Raw genomic sequence first — 18,738 nt, 5'->3', positions numbered from 1 at the left:
TTCAGCATGACGTTGGACTAGAGACTTTCTAAGGGCCCTTGCAACCTGATTTATTCTTTAACTTTATGAGTCTACATATTATGAATTTATATTATACACAGTTAAATATATATCTATGAAAATATACATGTGTATAAATGAAGTACATAAACATATTAATAGATACACCTATTAAAAGCTTCAGGAAGGGTTAAGCAGAGATTTCTGCCCTGAGGTAAATTTGCCCAAAGGAAGAGAACTGCAGGTCCTCATCAGCAGCCAGGTCTGCAAATAAGCAGCTGGAGGAAGGAGACAGTAGAAGGCGTCATCAGGAAAACCAGGCTGTCAAAACCTTGCTGCATCTCTGTGCGTGTATATACCAATGTAACTCTAATATAGAGAGAAATATGGGAAAATAGTGTGCAGGTTCAACTGCTCCTCTGCTCTGAAATAGCAAATCTCAAGTGTGCAAGCCTGGCAGGATACTGAGCTTCGCAGTGGTCTTTTGACAGGAAATTTTTATGGCTAAATCCCAGAGCAGGGACCATGCGATGTTGCTATGTTCAGAAGTGAGGTGACATCTGCACCTTGCAGACCATGACTTTTAAGCTCTTTTCTACTTGAGTGGAGCAGTTATGATGGAAATAGTCCATGAAAATATGTTCCCACAACAGAAGTCACCCATGTTCAAGAGTAAATGAGAAGACGACTTTGTGTTTCTGTTTCGGATTATTTGAGTGTTGAGTGGGGCAGAGTGTGGAGGAATACAGAAAATAAACCACACCAAAATTTAGAACCAGGAAGGAATACAAGTTTTGTCAGAAAGTCCAGTGGATGAAAGGGGACAAATCAGACCTGACTTTGAACCTTTTTCTCATTTTGCATAGTTGCTCTCGTTAGCCACAAGAGAGTATTTTGCCTAGTATAAGCTAGGTTTGGTAATATAGGCTTTGCTGTAGAAGAGCTGAATTCCTGGGCATAACACAGGGAGGGACATGACAGTGACTCTTGTAGCTGTGGAGGAAGGCTGGCACAGGAAAAGTCACTGAGTACTATAAACATATGAGATTTCCAGGGTTACTGCTTTAGCTAAATTCCTCTGCCATTTTCTGTGAAGATTCAGAAAGCTGCAGAAGACAGGTGGACATGCATACACCCCTAAATCTAACCTCCCTCTGCCCATATGGTCCCATGTCAGACTCACGGCAGAGTTGGTCCTGCAATACCATCAGGTGTGCTGACTGCAGTGGGTGACAAGGCCGTCATTCTGCATAGATCTGGGCCAGATGGAGCTACTGTTGGTCCTTGAATGTCATTGCTGCCCCTCCTCACCCCCAGCCAATCCAGAGTCCAAAGCCCCAGAGAAGCAGCTACGCCAGGTAGCAACTTGTGAGGCACAGCTGTGCAGGACTCTGTTGCTATATCCAAATGATGGACATCCCTTTCACACTGCCTTGTGCTAGCATTCACTGTCCTAGCACACGTCAAACATTGTGAGGCTTGCAATAGCACTGTGGGTGATGGTAACACTGTTCTCCTGTGTCATCCCAGTGGCTTAAAGGAGCTGAAACAACAGAGCTGGTTATGTCACTGGCCCCTCCATCCCTCCTCCACACACTGTCTGCCACCAAGGAATGGCTGGGTGCTGGTGAGAAGTTGAGTTTACTCTGTGCTGTCTCCCATGGAGCCCTTTACTTTTGTTCAGCACTTCTTTATTATGCTGGTAATACAAGCTTATAGCCTCTTGAACCAACATCTCTTTATCAGCAGAAGAGCATCACAATTCAGAACATCAAGTGCTGCACTTGTGCCCTCAGGAGAGAATGCAGAGGATGGGAAGATCAAGAAGATGAACCGGTCTATATCTCTTTGAAAGGCCAAACAAGCACTGAGATGGAGTGAATGTGTTTATCTAGGGGCTGTGCTTTGCATTCTCCTGCTGTTGGAAATGGGAATCAGGCATAGGGATCTTTTTTCTCCCATACTGAAAGGATTTAGGATATCATGACATTTGTCATTTACATCTCACTCATCTGCAAGAAAATCATGTGCTCGGTGTGTTTCACAGACAATAAGGAAAGAAATTTCACCCTGCCTTCATGCTACACTACAGTTCTATGGGGATATTTCAGCTTAATGAAAAAGCAGAAGTAAGTCGAACCCCAGAGAAGTTAATAATACCTGTCACACAGCATGTCAGCAGCAGTGGCAGTGTGAGAGTGCCCAAATCCTGGCCGGTCCTCTACTCCAACCCTGCTGTTAGCTGGCCCCTGAGTATTTCCCTAAAATTTCATTATTGCTGTGCTCAAGAGTCTCACTTCAGGGCGTTCAGCTAAATGGCAAGTGAGAATATTGGTTGCTCTGTGCTCCACCTGTAGTCAATAACAAGAGATGTAGGGGCAAATGATATCTCTCATGGGCTGAGCCACGCTCTGTAAGTGCCGATCCCTCACTTAACTGTAGTCAGACTAACCAAAACTAATTCAAGTGCTCAGGGTAAATGTTTAAAATTGCACAGTCCCACACCAGTCATATAAATGCACACTATCATTTGCTCAGACTGGTGTGTTTGAAATGCATCATCGCCTGTTCCTGGAAACAGGCAGAATACATTCAGAGCCATTTGTCAGATTCCTTTCAGTTCAAGCCGCACACTTATGCACACAGTGCTCATCTGTTTGTACCTTTTTGGCAGAGAAGGTGTTGCTTAAATCACTATTTGTTGGTCTACAAATATGGTTAGCACTGTTCTGTTTCTTGCCTGCTTCCTTTTGGTGAGCGTGGGGTCACTGCCTAGGTTACAGAACAGAGAAAATTCCCAGCCTGACTTGGTTGCAGTGAACCTGATGGTCTGTGGCTTCTGTGCCACCTTCTTTGCACTGAGGATGTGTTCTCAGATTTGGAGCTGGAAATATGAAAGCATCGTTGATGAAATGTGCCATGCAGCAGGGTCCTGACATTGGATTAACAGCATACCCAGAGACTTTCTTCAAACAGAAAAGGTAAGTTCTTGGTCCCATGGAAATCAATGACAAGACTCGAATGTATTAAAATTTCACACCTTTCAGAAAGGAAGAAGGCATGGGAGATGTGCTGGTTCTCTCACTGCATAAAAATCACTCATCTGTTCAAAAAATCACTGACAGTAAAACATGGATTCACATTATAATAGAAGAATTGATAACAAAGAAAAAAGAGATGAGCAAATCATGCTTTAAGCTAGTGACAATATATACAGAGCAAAGCCATTGAAAAAGAACTCGACAGTTTTTTAATGTTTTAAATTGGAAATGAAAATTAACTGAAATTAAAGCTCTTCAGAGTTTCAAAGATTTCCATGTTGATTTCAAAACAAATTAATTCAGTTCAAAAAAGAGTCTCCTGTTTTCAAAATTGCAAAATGACAAGCTTTGATTTTTTTTTCAACTTGAACAGCTTCAGCTTCCAATTCATAAAAGGTATAAAGGATATTTCAGTCAAAATGAAAATTATTTTTTTCTGCCTGTATCTAAATGAAAATTTTCCTGGAGTTTTGGTCAAATAAAATTGTGGTTATTTTGACTTTATGTCTGAATGCTGAGTGGAAAATGCTTGGGTGCTTAAAAAAAACTCTGCACAATAGAAAAATGATTAGAAATCACATACTGGAACCAAGACTGTTTAGTGACAGACTAAAGCTGGACTTTATTAAGAGTGTACACATTTAAGGCCACGAAAATACCTGTAATGTTTTAAGAGAATTGAAGTTTAATTTATTGAAGCGCCTACTTGCTTGAATAGGTTGCTAATGTCCTGAAGTGTCTTTGCGGCAGGGGCAGAAGCAAATTGCACACCACTGCCATCCATTACTATCAGTATGCCAGGACCCAGCTTCTGTGAAATGCTGTTCTCTTAAAACCATTTGATTTCAACAATTTGAAAACATTCAAACATTTCTGTGGATATGTGTAAGCAAATGAGAAAATGGTTTCTATGCATTAAGTGCCATGTGGAGGAGGAGGAGAAATGATGGTTCCTGTTTTCCATAGGTCTAAAGCCTAAAGGGTTGTTTAATTCTGTCTTGTGCTGCTTGTGAAATTAATAAATAAATCAAATGCAGTAACAGCATGACATATGTATACATTGCCCGTGCATCTGTGTATGTCATGGTCTGTGACTATCCTTACTGATACAGCAGTCTTTAGGAGGAGACCAAACAGCATGACGCACACAAGCATCATGTTCACATCAGGCACATGCCTTCAGCTGCATTGCATGCAACACTCAGATGAGGGTTTTGGATCATCTCAACTTCCAGCTGCTGTCACATTTTAATTCCTTTGTGACTGAATCTATATTACCAGAGCATGTTCCAAGATTCTAGGTCCTCCTGATTTCCCTCCTGAGAGATGAGTAGAGATGCAGCAAGTGAGCAGTCCCATCAGCACTTCTTGATTTCCATGGTAAAGAAATCCAGGCACATGGACTGCAAGAATCCCTGATGTGGTCCAAACAAGTCAACTAGCAGGATGTTAGGAGACCAGGGGTCCTGAGGAGCTCTGCAGCATGTGCTGGGATGTATGCTTATAAATACCCAAGAAAATGGAGTACTTGGCTACACTGGCTATAGAATCATAGAATCATAAAATGTATTGGGTTGGAAGGGACCTTTAAAGACCATCTGGTCCAACCCCCCTGCAGTGAGAAGGGACATTATCACAGAATAACAGAATCTTAAGAGTTGGAAGGGAACTCAAAAGATGATGTAGTCCAATCCCCCCGCCAGAGCAGGATCACCTAGACTAGGTCACACAGGAAAATTATTACTAGATCAGGTTGCTCAGAGCCCCATCAAGCCTGACCTTAACCACTGGGAGTGAGAGAAGCACTACGAACATGGTGAGTAGTATCTAGAGATGGTTTGAATAAAATACTGAGAAGCTCTTTAAAGGAGGGAGAATTTCAAGCTCCAATCTGACAGTTTCACCTAGTTTCCAGTGTTATTAATGTACCATTACTGGGAGTCTCCTGGAACTGACCATGTATCATACATGTATTTATCTCTCAGTTCCTCTTGGAGCTAATTCTCATACAAAGCACAGCATGATGTCTCCTTACTATCAAGTCAGTCAGCTGAGAATATCAGTTTAATAATACATAGAAATGCAAGCTCAACCTAGATGCTTCAGAAGAAATTTAGACATGTAACAACAAAAAGACATGATGCTCTACACTTGTTTCCCCTGCAGATCTATTTAGCCTTTCTATGGTGTAATATTAATAACAAACCTAAGCTTAGCCATATGCGATGACAAAAACACAGAGATGCCATGTGCTGTGCCGCCAGTCCCCATGAAATTCACTTATATCATTGCCAGATCATCCACTCTCTCTCCACAAACCTCCTGCACATGTTTTATTTAGCTTTTTATATTTTGTCATCAAGTCTAAAGACCTGTAACACAGGTAATGGCACTATCCCACATATTTAAATATTTTGTACTGATCTAGTTCTATGGCAGGAATTATTGCTTTTCTATTGCAAGGACATCAGCCATTGACCAGTGTCCAGCTATTATGTATACAAATAAAAAAACAAGGAAGAGAAGGCCAAGTCTTAGCATAGGCATAGCAAGCAATTGCCTAATATAACAGGTGGTGAGATGACCACTGGCCTCCAGACATGACCAGCCAAACTGGCTGTGAATGAGATGGAAATTGGTGTGTAGAGGTAGGTAACATTTCCAAGACCAGCTGTTGTTACATCCACCTCTTCCTTCAGGAAGAGCATCAAACTTGGATTTTTAGGGTTCACATCACACTCCCTGTCCCTCTTCTTTCTCCCTTCCTGCAACAGCAGTGGACCTGCCTGGGTAGCACCCTTCTGAACTTTGATTATAGGTGCTGCTGGAAATTCATCTGGCTCTTACTGAGACCAATGAACATTCCATTAATTCCGGTGACATTCTGTATGTAGCAAAAGATAAGTTATTACCTGTAAAGTTCACTTTCAGGAGATAATCTTTGTACAGCTTCCTGCCATCCAGATGCTTCATGGCATCACAGAGTTTGGTGGTGTTTGGACACAGAGTTCGCTGCATTTTATGCAAGGCATGGGCCATTGCATACACGGCATTCACAACAAACATGATCTTGGATTCTTGCTCGTAGTTGGAACTATTGATGGTGAAGTGCTTGTCACAGATCTTTTTGTGCGGTTTTCGGTTCTGGAGATTACACTGGAATTTTTGTTCCCAGAAGTCCTTGAACCAGGGGTTGCGTCTGTTATTGTAGGGGCTGAGGCTTTGGAAATACCTGTCAAACTCTTTAACCGGATGAGAAGCAAGTTCCAAGGTTATTGCCCCAGAGGCTATGTGCTCATTGCCCTTGACAATACTCTCTTGTGCTCCCCATCCATCGCTGGCAATCCAGGTAAAGGAAACATTGAAGCGGTTGGCAGCTGCAATGAGCTCCCGAGAGTCATCGCCTCTCATGAAGAGCACCACCACTCTGGCGTTAGGTTTCTGGAGCAGCTCTCTGATCACGCCGTCGTAGGACTTCCTGATGTTTGAGCGGCCCACTTTCTCAGAGGTGGCGATGCAGATGTTGCGGAGACGAGCTTCCTGCTCAAAGGCTTCGATCCCTGTCTCCCCGTAGTCTCCTTCTGAAGCCACCGTTGACACGTAAGTCCAGTTGAAGTACCGTAAGATTTCAGCCATGGCTTTTGCTTGGTAGAAGTCAGGGGGCACTGTCCGGGCAAAATAGTCATAGCGGGATTTGTCGCTCAGCTTGGCACTGGTGGAGGCATAGCTTATCTGGGGGATCTGGAAGAGTCTGAGCAAATTTGCCACCTGAAGAGAAGGAGGAGAACATAGATTTTTAAAGGGTAGCATTTATAAAAGTGAGCAGAAAAATCTAGCAAAAAGATATAAACAGTGTTCTTTAGTAAGAGGTGTTCTGACAATCACAGATTATAGTTGTTGATAGAGGGTGTTGATAACATACTCCGGTGAGAGCAAAGTACTGTGCATACACAGAATAGCTGTTCTGCTGCCAAGTTAATTCCCAGGGTCCTATTGGGGCTGTAATGGACCTTTTATTTCTGTCAAACTAAGTCTGTTTAAACCAACAGAGAATTTCAAGAGTGGACAATATACTTCAGTGTCAGCCCATGCTGCTGATCAGTTTCTGGGGATTTACATGCCTTTCCTGTCCATAGTTCAAATCATCTTCTCCAAAACTTATTGTATTTAATAGCTTATTGTACTAATAACACATACATTTCTCTATAATGCAGATATCACAGATGTACATGTACAGGTCTTTCTGAGAATTTTCTGACCCCACATATGCAAGCTCTGAGTCTTTACCTCTCCTACTTCTTACTCTTTTAAACACCCTTTCCTGAGCTGTTCTGACAGCAGTCCTTATGAGATGGCACATTTGTTGCATGTTAGTACGCCTCAAGTGCTGCACAATGTCATGTAGACCTACAAATTTCCATAAATAATAAAAACTTTTAATAATATCTAATTGCCCTTCTTGTGTGATTTATGTTGTCCGAAGTCCTTTTTTTTGTGAGGTTTTTTTCTTATGTTATCATGTCTCTTGCTCAAATATTCCCAAATCTACTCTGTTACTCTCATGGACGTGTAGCTTCTGATAATATCTGGAAAGAAATGAAGAAAGGTTATGGGGTTATGGCATTTTTTCATGCGATTGCTTCTTAAATGACAAAAGAAAGACTGAAGTCCTGCTCTTTGTGAGTGTAAATTGTCTCCAGTAAATTAAATTTAAGGCTGATCTTGACAAAACCATCTGAAAAGCAAGAGTGCACTTGAGATTCCTAAGGGAAATTTATTAAAAATTGCCCATTCCATTAATTTTTCACATTTTGCCTGAATATTTCTCTGACTACAGACCATGTCTGCGAGAGTTCAAAGGCAAAGGTCTGTTTTGAAAAAAGTGGTGTAGAACAAGGCAAATCTTAAAGGCTTATATGTCAATAGCAAAATAGATATTCTGGTAAAAATAGCCAATAGAATTTTAATACTTTCCACTAACTTTTGGAATTTTCTAGATTTAGATCCTGTCTTTAATGCAGAAACTGGACCAGTGTCTCTCTGTGGCTCATCTCCCACTGTAAACTGGTGTAATCTCTTGTCTGGCCCAGACTGCTGCCTGATCATACATGCACAGTGCCTTTCACTGCCATCTGGGCCATCTGAAATGGAAGACTTCAGGAGATCCATGTCCTACTCTCCTTCTAGGCACCAGGGAAGAGCAGGTGGGATGCCCTGGCATCTTAGGTCTCTAGGTGCTGGTATCTGCGAAGTTGAAGCATGTCTTCATAAAACAAACCACTCACAGTAGTTTATTTTAGTTTAAACCAAAATAAAGCTGCTTCTACACTGCTTGGAGTTTTGGGTAACACCCTGTAGCTTTGTCTTTGGAAGTAAGCATTTGGCTGGGAAATGCTGTGGCTGAGCAAGTTGCTGTCCCTCCGGAAAGAGCTAACGCATCCTTAACCATCCTACTAGGTGGTAACATACATTAAACTGCCTTATACTGAAAAGGTGGGATTTAATTTCCATTGTGGTGCTTCAAACAAAAGCTTTAAAGGAACGGGATGGGCTGAGAGCCTTGTTTTGCCATCAAGTTGCAATGGATGCTCTGAGCATTGTTAAGCCTCTGTGGCTTTGTAACTTTTGATTAAATGCCTGCATATCCATATGGTTTGGTTCACATGTCCTCGCTCAAAAGGGGCACTTTGATTTAGTAATACAAATGTCCTCAGTGTAGCTATTCCGGAACAGTTCTTGCAAAACTGTGTGCACTGGAATTGCTATTCTCGTCTCAGTTTATTCTAGCAGGAATTATTTTATTTGATCTAAACCACAATAAGGATATGCTCACATATTATTCTGCATCTTTTCCTCCCAAATTGGCTAAAAGAGAAATACATTTTCTATTTGAAACAGTGCTATTCAGCATGCAGTCAAGCCTTCAGCTTGCAGAAAGACACTCCTAACAAGTAAAGCAGCTTTTCTATTGTTTTTCATTTCTTTTTGTCTAAGCAGCAAAAGTATCCATATGCAGGGGAACAGAACTACACCTCCATTTTACATGGAGGCCCTGAGCATGTACAGTACAGTACAGTACAGGTCACTGTACTTCTAGAGTCTCTGCAAACTGCCTGCAGCATTCCTCCCTGAGCTGTGGGGAGAAGAAAGTTTTCTTGTGACAATGCTGGTGGCTGTGATGCTCTTCACCGCAAAGCTGTCCCAACAGTAGGTTTTCCATAGACCAAAAATTAAAAAAGACAAGAAAGTCTGATAAATTATAGAGGATAGTGACCCAGTTACCCTTGGGAGCTGGGACTGAGGCTGGAGCTGAGTGAAGTTGTATCTGTTATTAATTCAGATAAGGATACAATTCTTGACAATCTGAAATTGGAGATTTTCTGGAAAGCTGTAACTTCTTGATTAGGAACTAATTTTTCAAGAGAGCTCAGGTCTCAGGCACTTAGCTGATGCAGCTGGTTTCAGAATGGTCCCTTTTTCCAATCATTTCCATGCTGATTTGAACATCTGATTCTGAAAATCACATCCTGATTAAATGAGCAACAGTATAAAGGCACAGGTAATAAAATCTGAAGAGGAGCTGATATCTAAGGCTCTGTCTGTTCTGCAGTGTCACAGTGTAGTGGAGGACAGTGCAATGTGAACCAGAGTTATGTGCACCGAGGATGAGGCACCTGAGGTGTACTTACACCGTAGCTCCCTGCTGCCTTGGGATGTGTACTACAGCTTCAAAATTGCAGTGCAGATCCAGCTTTTGCTAAGTGAAATAATCTATTTTGGCAAAGCTCCAGGCAGCAATTTAATCAAGCCATGGTGCATGCAATTAGAGCCTGAAATACATATGCTGGCACTTAACTAGTGGTAGTAGCCTGGTTTTTTTGCTGTCAAAACCGGAGGGTTTTGCAGATGTTTAGCACCTTTGAAAATAAGGCTGGATGTTCTGTATCTGCCATCTAAAACAACCGCTTTCTGCTGCTTGTTGTGAACAAAGCATGTCGATACAGTCAGCTTCCAGAGCAATGGGAAACCTTTATCTGCCCTCATGCTGCTGGGTTTATTGGTGTAGCCACTGTTCTGTGCTAAAGTGTCCTCTTCCCAAGCAAATTTGGCTCACATCCAGCTGCTGGGACAAGGAGTGGTTCATAAAGAGCTGCCCAGTGTGGCAGAAAGTCCCATGTGAACCATGTCCTTCCATTGGGACAGGCGGCACAAGCAAATCTTACAAATGGATTGGCCAGAGCAGTGCCAGAGGAGATGGCTCTGGAGCCACATCTGTCACTTCTGCTGCTTCTGCTCATCAGGGACGGTACAAATACTTGTGGGAAATTGCCAGTCTAGTTTATAACACTGATAATGGCTTCCTAATAAGTTTCTGCAAGGAGCAGTGAATTAGGTACAGCTATCGAAGATGTGAATCTGGTTTCTGAGTGCATTTCTGGTCATTCAAGAGTCCTGATGGTAGATGGGGTCAGGTAGGTAACACCTGTATGTCTCAGAAACTCATATATGGATTTATTGAATCACATCAAGCACTTTTCTTATCTGCTGTCAGGCTTTCTTTGCTGACAGTAGGATTTATTCTGATGGCTTTGGTTAAAATGTCCCATCTTAACAGCCCAGAAATGTTGCATACGTTGTTTGAATGTGTACAGGGCTGGAAGCACAGGAAACAATTTTGAAAAAAAATTCTCCAAAGTGTTAGAACAGACAGGGTTTCTTCAACGTATTTGTTGGACAGAGAAGGCCCCTTGTTAGATGACAGTGCTCTCTGCACTTCTAAAATTTTACCATGCAAGAATCTCATGGCACTTAACATGGCTTAATAAATCTAATTTCACAGAGCTCCTCTGAGACAGGTGAGAGCTCCTGTGGCTGTTTTGAACAGACAGTAAATTAGGCTGCTGAGCAGAAGGAGATTGAGGTATAGGAGGTTTGTCTCTACTGAGGAACTGGAGAAATTCCTCTCTCTCTGAACTGCAATCTGTCCTGACAAAAATTCAGTTGCTACATCTGAGAAAGTCTTTCTATTCATGAGGAGAAGTTTCTTGTCCAGATCCCCACAGCGAGACCACGGCAAAGCCATGTCCCAAGGATTTTCTAATAGTTAGATCATTGCTATAGCACAGGAGCTGGGCTTTTACTTTGAAGAAATGTGTGCTGCTGCCAGTGTATGCTGTATTCAGTTCCTAGATGATGTTAATCTACAGTGTGGGTTCTTAGTTATTATTTGAGCAGTTGGAGGCCAAACTGCAGTGAATGCATTTGCTCCAATTAAGGGTTTTTTCAACTGTGTGCTTGACTTTTTATTTTTTCTTATATAGAAAAATATTTTGACCAAATTTTGGCAGAGAGTGTCATTTTAGAAAGGCAGGAAAGAAACATTGATTCTGAATGCATTGAAGTGGGTGTGTGTAATAAATAGTGAGCATAAAGCTTATGTAAAGAATAAATCAGGTACCTCTCTAGTCAACTGCCTACACTGGCCTGTATGCCCTCCCCATGCACCCAAATCCTCGCTTGTGCATTTAATGTCAAGTTAGAGCCTCCTTTCTTTCAATTTGTAACCAATTTCTTCCATATTGTTATGCATCTCAGTAAAGATCCTGGCTCTGCCTACTTGAGAACCATCCCATACATCCTGACCTGTTTGCACCAAGCCTTCTCTTCTCCAGGCTAAACACACTCAGTTTCCTCAATCTTTTCCTGTTTGGTATGTTCTCCAGATTGTCCTCTTCCTGATCATCTCTCTATTTACTGAATATACAATTTTTTTTATGATTGAACTTGATGGTCTTAGAGGTCTCTTCCAACCTTAATGATTCTATGATACTATATTTTATTGGGGGACCCAAAGATGGACATAGTGTTAAGGATGTGGTCTAATGAAAATAGAATAAATAGAAAGAATAATTTCCATCTATCTACTGCCTATGTTTCTGTAGATACAGCCCAGCATACTGTGAGCCTACAGTTCTGCCAGATTGTACTGTTGGCAATAAATACGAACGATACTGCAGAGATAGGCTCCACCATAACTTTCCCTGTTCTCTTGGGACTCAGGAGGGTCAAAGCGTGGCCCTCAACTTTGGGACAGTGTGACCCAGTGTGACTCAGTCTGGGGACTTCTGACATACTCATATGATTTGAGAGTATTTGGGAGGTGGAGATCTCAGTGATGCAAATGCAGCTGCTCAGCTCAAATGCAAGAAAAAGCTTCGCACCAAACTCTGATTTGTTTTTGAAGGGAAATTAGGAGCTTAAGCTCCTTACTGATTCCAGACTTGAAATACCTTTATCAGTCTGGAATGTCCTCTCTCCATAGCATTATAGTATCCCCTGTGTAAAATGCTAGTTGTTACACAGGGGATATTATAATAAGCACTATGGATGACAGTCTCTACACAGGGTCTATTTCACCACCTGCAACAGAAAATACCCATTTGGATTCAGCTGGACTTGAAGCTCTGACTCCAAGAAAGCATTGGCAATGTCGACATCCCAGTCCTTTTGTTCAGCAAAGGTCAGTTTCAAGGAACCAAGTCAGAAGCAGTGAAATTATTTAGAAGATCCAGCCTTGCTCATATTCCTGTGTAATCTTCTGACACATTGCAGGACTGAAGCAGTAGTTTCTATCAGCTTTCTCTCTCTCTGGTGTTAAGAGGGCGATTTACCAGATCGTGAGTGTTGTTCCCTAACAAAATTCCTTCTGAAAGGTAAATAACTCAGGAAAAAATAATTCATTTCCAAACAAATAATAATGTCTGCGTTGTTTTGTTAGGAGGAGGAGGGGAGAAGACAATGTTGTTTTCAACCTTGCTCTTCTGAAAATTTTGGCAATGAAGCTAAAAAAATATAGCTAAATATTTTCAGTGGGCTCAATAGCTGTCACATCCAGAGAAGTAGTGTTGGAATAGTGAAATAATTGCATCTGCAAAATGAACATCAGAAATAGGGAATACTGTCAGAATAGCATCTAGGATTTCTGTGGAGGACCCAGGACTTTCTTTTTATATGCGGATGCTGTGTAACAAAAAATAAACGAAGAAGGACATGCAGAGAAATATTGTACTGAGAAAGAAGAATTGCTTGGAAATCTTCTTGTTTTTCTTTTTCCTTGTAGGGGATAGCACAGTGAGCTGTGGCATATGTAGTCTGCCTCCATATAGCATTAACTGTTGAGGTGAAGTAAGCTAAGCACTGAGTGGGCACACTGAGAAAAGATCCGTGCAGAAGACCTTGCTGTACCCATGAGGAAGGGAACTCTTCTCTGAGATTTGGTAAATCTGCCTGCGAGTGACTCCTATCACTTTCACACATGATTAAAGGCTTTGAGGCTTTTTCAAGGCCAGGTTGGACAGGGCTTTGGGCAACCTGATCTGGTGGGAGGTGTCCCTGCCCATGGCAGGGGTTGGACTGGATGAGCTTTAAGGTCCCTTCCAACCTAAACCATTCTGTGATTCTGTGATTCTATGAGAAAAGAGACTAAAACTGGGATTAATGGTTCTAAAAGTATGAAATGGCTTCTGGAGTTAAAAGAACCATCATGGATAAATATGGTTGTTTAAAACTCATTAACTGATGCATAAATCCTAGTCAGAAGGGATACAGTGTGCGTGATGTTAAGGTATCCCTAACCAGTTCCTATTCTTGGCCACTTTCTCCTGCAGGTACATCCTTTCACACTGGTTACACGGTAGGGCTCTTACCTGTGATCTCACAGTTTATTTACTCATCCCTGTAAAATCCTATCACCTCCCTTTGGCAAAAGGAGAAAATGCTCACACCAGGAAAAAAATCGCAAATAAAAAGAGACTGCAAAGGAACCTGTTACCTTGGGATTTTCAAAGAAACCAGCCAAATGGAGGTACACACATTTCTTTGAAATCTCTATGAAAGGCACGTCCAGTGCAGTTTGGGCACTTTGAAAATCTCAGCCTAGTGGCTGTTCAGTTTGTGATCGTGGAATAGAAACAGAAAGGAACAAACAGCAAGAATCTGGCTGAAAGGTAGTGGAGGGAGAGAAAGATGAGAGATGAAAAAGGGAAAGGTTTTAAAGGAGTCACCAGGAAGTCCGCAAGTGCATGTGAAGCTTAAATGCTCATGGTAGGTGGCCAGTCTCACAGAACAGTTCTTTTAATGAGAATCTGCTTTAGTTTTACAAGCACAAAATCACGAGAGGCTGCTGTGGTAAGGTTGAATGCAAAGCTCCTCATCAAGCACAGCACAAATGGCAAATGTGGTCTGCACTCCCTGGTGAACCCCTGCATCCCCCAACATGTGTCTCCTGCCCATATCCCCATTGGGTCCATGCACAGAGAGACAGAGCCCCATGTGTTACGGGCTACTTTTTAATGTAGTTCTAAGGATTTTACACTGTTGTCAGTGGTTATGGAAGTCACAAACTATTGTTAAGACTCATTGGCTGGAAGATGGTTTATCCTTGGAGGAAGAAAATGGAGGCGATTAGTTTTCAGGCTCCATAAGCTATTGGCAGACTTGTGTGGCTAAGGACATATGGCAGCCAGGAAAAGATTGCCAGTAAAGGAGTACATATTCTGAATTTCAAGCCAGATGGTCACTCACTTAGGAGAAAGGCCTTAGCTTGTGTGATAGCAGTAATGTACTTTTAAACTTTCTCCAGTGGTTTTGCTATAGTTTACTTGAGACACAGCAAGAAATTCAAGAGAAGGCAGCTGGATATTGGTTTCTATTCTGACTTTTTTTTTTTCTGGATAAGGCTCTAAATTAAGAATAACTTGGATGACTATAATCTGGAAGTCTTGTGGGCTGGTAGCGTGAAGAAAACCTTTTGCAGTTCTAAAGCCTTACATCAGCATGAACATAGTCGATATGGAAATGCAAAACCCAACCCACCTTAGGGAATGTTGACCTGGTTTGAGCCAAGTAGAACTAATTTTTCTATGTAGTGATTTTACTTTTCAGCTCAGTCTCTTCTAAGTGGCTGAACTTGCCGAAACTAGCAGCATGTTTTTCCAGACACCGCTGCTAGAAGCGATAAATGTCCAAGGCCACTGTCTCACCCTGGGTGCTGTTTCTGCACCTACAGAGGTAGAATGGACCCAAAACTGACCAACGAGATATTCCATCCTGCATACATCCTACTCAGTATAAAGCCAAGGGATCATGAGGGTCTTGACCCTTCCGTCTTGGACCCTTCTTTCCATCTCGACCCCTTCAATGACTGAAGTCCAAGCAGAATCCTGCTAGTTTGTCTGCCTCTGATCCTGATTCATGTGTTCCTGCATCCTGCTCCCACCTGCTGCTGAGTCCGGACTGGGACTTTTCCAGTGCTCTGCTCCGCAGAGCCTCTGGTGACGTATTCGTCATAGTGAGGAGGGTGGGGGGAGGATTTTATATTGGTTTTGTATATATATTTGTACATATTTGTATATATTTCATTATTTTCCTATTTACATTATAATCCTGTAGTATTAGTAGTATTGTTTCATTAAATCTGTTTTATTTTTCCAACCAAAAAATCTCTCTCCATTATTCTGTTTTCTCTTCCCTTTGGGGGAGGGGAGAAGGGTTAATAGAGAGTGTCTGTCCAGGATTTAGTGGCCAGCCCAGCCCTAAACCACGACAAATGTCTTAATGCTTATACGAGTTGACTGTAAGGAATGGACCCCACTTGTCATTTTCAGAAGATGTGTCCAGTTTTCAGAAAGAGAAAAGAACAAATTCAGCAGATGAATAGTCATATTTCTTACATATGCATATTTCTGACAGAGATGACCTTAGTACTTTAAACATGGCATTTGGATTAGCTATGCAGGTGTTCCTCTGTGCAAATGAACAACGCTTTTTTTCTTACCCTTTTTACAATGTCACTGAACATCTCCAAGGAAAATACATTTGAAATTTCTGCTGTAAACTAGGAGAGAATGGATAATCTGGCTCAAATGAAAAGCCATGAATATAAAGTAATGTCTTCCAAACTTTGGAGAATTCACCTTCTTATCCTAGATTCAACTCAGGTCAGGATTTTATTTTATGAAAATAGCTTTTTTTACATGAGCTGAAGAATTGACTGAGAATCCTGGCTGTGCAGATTGGGCTCACTGCTAATTTAAACACAGCATCTAAAAACTAATTATCCAGATCATCATTAACGATAATAGCCTAGTCTGACCAGAAAATAATTAAGCATTCTGCATTCTCTTGTTGTTTTTAGTCTCTGCAAATGTGCCTATTGCGCATACTGACTCAGTGGGGAAGGTGTTCGTTGCTGATTTACCAGCATATTCTTTTTTCCTTAGTGGAAGGATAATGAAAGAAGCAGAAATCTGACAGCAGGAGTATCATGAAGTGATTTGGCAGACAGCTGTCCAGACAAAGAAATCTGGAGAGGGAGGGTGAAAGGAAGGGAAGAAAAGGTATTGAAATAGAATGGCAAATTCACAGGAGAAACAGAAAAAAACCTGCAGAAATAATTTCTTGTTTGAAGAGCTCAGCATGGCTTATTTTAAGGCTAAGAAACCGCACTGTGGACTTTATGATGTTTACAACTCTCAGCCAAAAGAGGAATGCTTGACAGGGCTACATCCGGAAGCACCCAGCACCCGAGGAAAGGGTGCTCAGCCTCACACATGTGGCTGTTGGGATGGCTGGACATTCAGCAGGGCTGCGATTCCAGTCCCTACTGGAGATACCCTGTACAGGTTACTGTCTTTGAAATTTGATAGTCACTTCTTCTGGTTTGTCCCCAGAATTCACAGCTTTAATTCTTTGAAGTCCTTACATCTTCAGACTTGAGTCTGACAGGTATTTTCTTTTGAAAGAGTCGTCATGTCTGGCTATCTTAATAAGATGAGCAGAAGGAGTGAGCGGCTTAATTAAGTATTTTCTAGATAGTTTGAAATCTAGAGGAAAGCTAGAAAAGAGAGACTGAAGAAAGGCAAACCCACTCTATGTCAAGAGGAAGTAATCAATTGAATACTTCTTTTCTAGCTGGAAAATGCTTGATGACACATTGAATGATTTGTGAACCTATTTATTTTTCTGAAGAACTGTGTAAGAAAGATGTTATATTTGAACAACTATTGGCAACTATAAAGCTGTATAGAGTAGTAATACATATAACTATTGTTTCATTATCCATAATAAGTTTTGAAAATTGGGTGACATACAGATAGATATTCATACAGCTATATTGCCATTTTTCACAAGTACTGAATAAGAAAGTCTTTTATCGGGACTTCCCATTTCCGTCTGACAGCTGCTTCAAACACAAGCTTTTGGAATATGAAGCATGTGTATATACTATGTACATCCAGTGTGCACTGTATCTAATCTGCTGTCTCAGGTATGGATTTATTAATCTTATGTCAGTGATCACCAGAGAGTGGCTTCAAAGGGACAGATTGGCAGATGTTGTGCAAGGGGCTGCAGGCCATTTTAGGAATATAGTGTGACTGCCCTAGGGTTTCTGGAAGGGAAGGAAATATCTGCACCATTTCCTAAGAGTAACTGTTTTTATGGATGTGCCTTTTAGGCTACTTCATGTCCTTAGAGACACTTTCTCAGTGGACTGAGAAACAGGCCGACCACAAGTGATTAGACCAAAAGTACAGCAAAATCATTGCCTCTCCTCCACCAGTGGCATGGGAGAAGCATATGATGTTTCAAAATATTTTACCAGCCTTGAGATACTTGCATCTCTGCTGAGCCAGAGGTGGTATCAATGCAGAATTTCCTGATTTTTTTCTAGTTACTTCTTAAACTCATTTATTTTTTAGCATCCACAATAATATTTAAGGGTTTCACTTGATGAACCCTTTGTCTGATTGGAAAATACAACGAATAACAATTTCCTTAACAGTTTGTGTTGCCCTAGGTTTTGTAGTTACCATTTCTCCTCTACAGATGTCTCTTTTCCAGCCCTGGAACTTGTTCTTTGCGCTCCCAGTGATCAAACCCACGTAACTGGTGAAGAACACATCCTTGCCATGCCAGCTAGTCCACAGCAGGACAAAACCACTCTGAGTATGAGACATGACTGAAGTTCTGCTCTGCAGAAATTACTCTTCTGTGGTATGGGTAACCATTTGCCCATGTATTCACTGCTGTGAATATACAGACCAGTGACATACTATAACACAAAAGGAAATAAAATGCAATTTGTTTAAATGCTTCTTCTGTGCTCATGCATGTCTGATGGAAACTGGCCTTGTTCCCAAGCTAATGGGATTTAATGCCTTGACAAGAGCAGGAGCCAGTTCCCCAATGAAATTGTGACTGAAATGAGCATTGCATGAACTCTTGGTCTGCTTATGAAACAGGTAAATGAAGCTCCCTGAGGTTTCTGTCACTGCTGGAATGGTCTATAACACAGCAGAATATTTTTCTCCTTTAACATTGCAGTAATTAGGGCCTGCATTCAGTTGGGAAAAATCACATTGCTCATAGTAGTCCAGTGGACTGTTCCAGTCATGTCCAGCACTGTCAAGGTTTGATACCTTCGAAAACCTACAGCTCATCATTAGGAAATACTAGATGCAGGGTCTTGGCCCACCTGAATCTGGGCTTAGACACCACTCACTTGTGGCTATGAGTGTGTGGACTAATCTAACCCAAAATAATGAGTTATGTGTAGATTTGACAACTCCAGTGAAGCTAGGAGTCATTTGGGTTCATGAATAGTGCACACTGGCAGTGGTGGGGAACTTTAGAACAT

The 18,738-nt window shown here is 41.5% G+C and overlaps 1 protein-coding gene across 1 annotated transcript in view; it reads right to left on the bottom strand.

The window, feature by feature from the left end:
• GRM3 (glutamate receptor, metabotropic 3) overlaps positions 1–18,738 on the bottom strand; it is a 48,910-nt gene that overhangs the window by 28,432 nt on the left and 1,740 nt on the right. The window contains exon 2 of the mRNA XM_010184042.1: positions 5,954–6,809. Coding sequence (XP_010182344.1) covers positions 5,954–6,809 — 856 coding nt within the window. The remainder of the gene's footprint in view (positions 1–5,953; positions 6,810–18,738) is intronic.

This window comes from Mesitornis unicolor, unplaced genomic scaffold (genome assembly GCF_000695765.1).
Source record: "Mesitornis unicolor isolate BGI_N332 unplaced genomic scaffold, ASM69576v1 scaffold485, whole genome shotgun sequence".
Lineage (NCBI taxonomy): Eukaryota > Metazoa > Chordata > Aves > Mesitornithiformes > Mesitornithidae > Mesitornis > Mesitornis unicolor.
The sequence above is the reverse complement of the archived record's forward strand: the minus strand, read 5'-3'. Positions and strand labels throughout refer to the sequence as shown.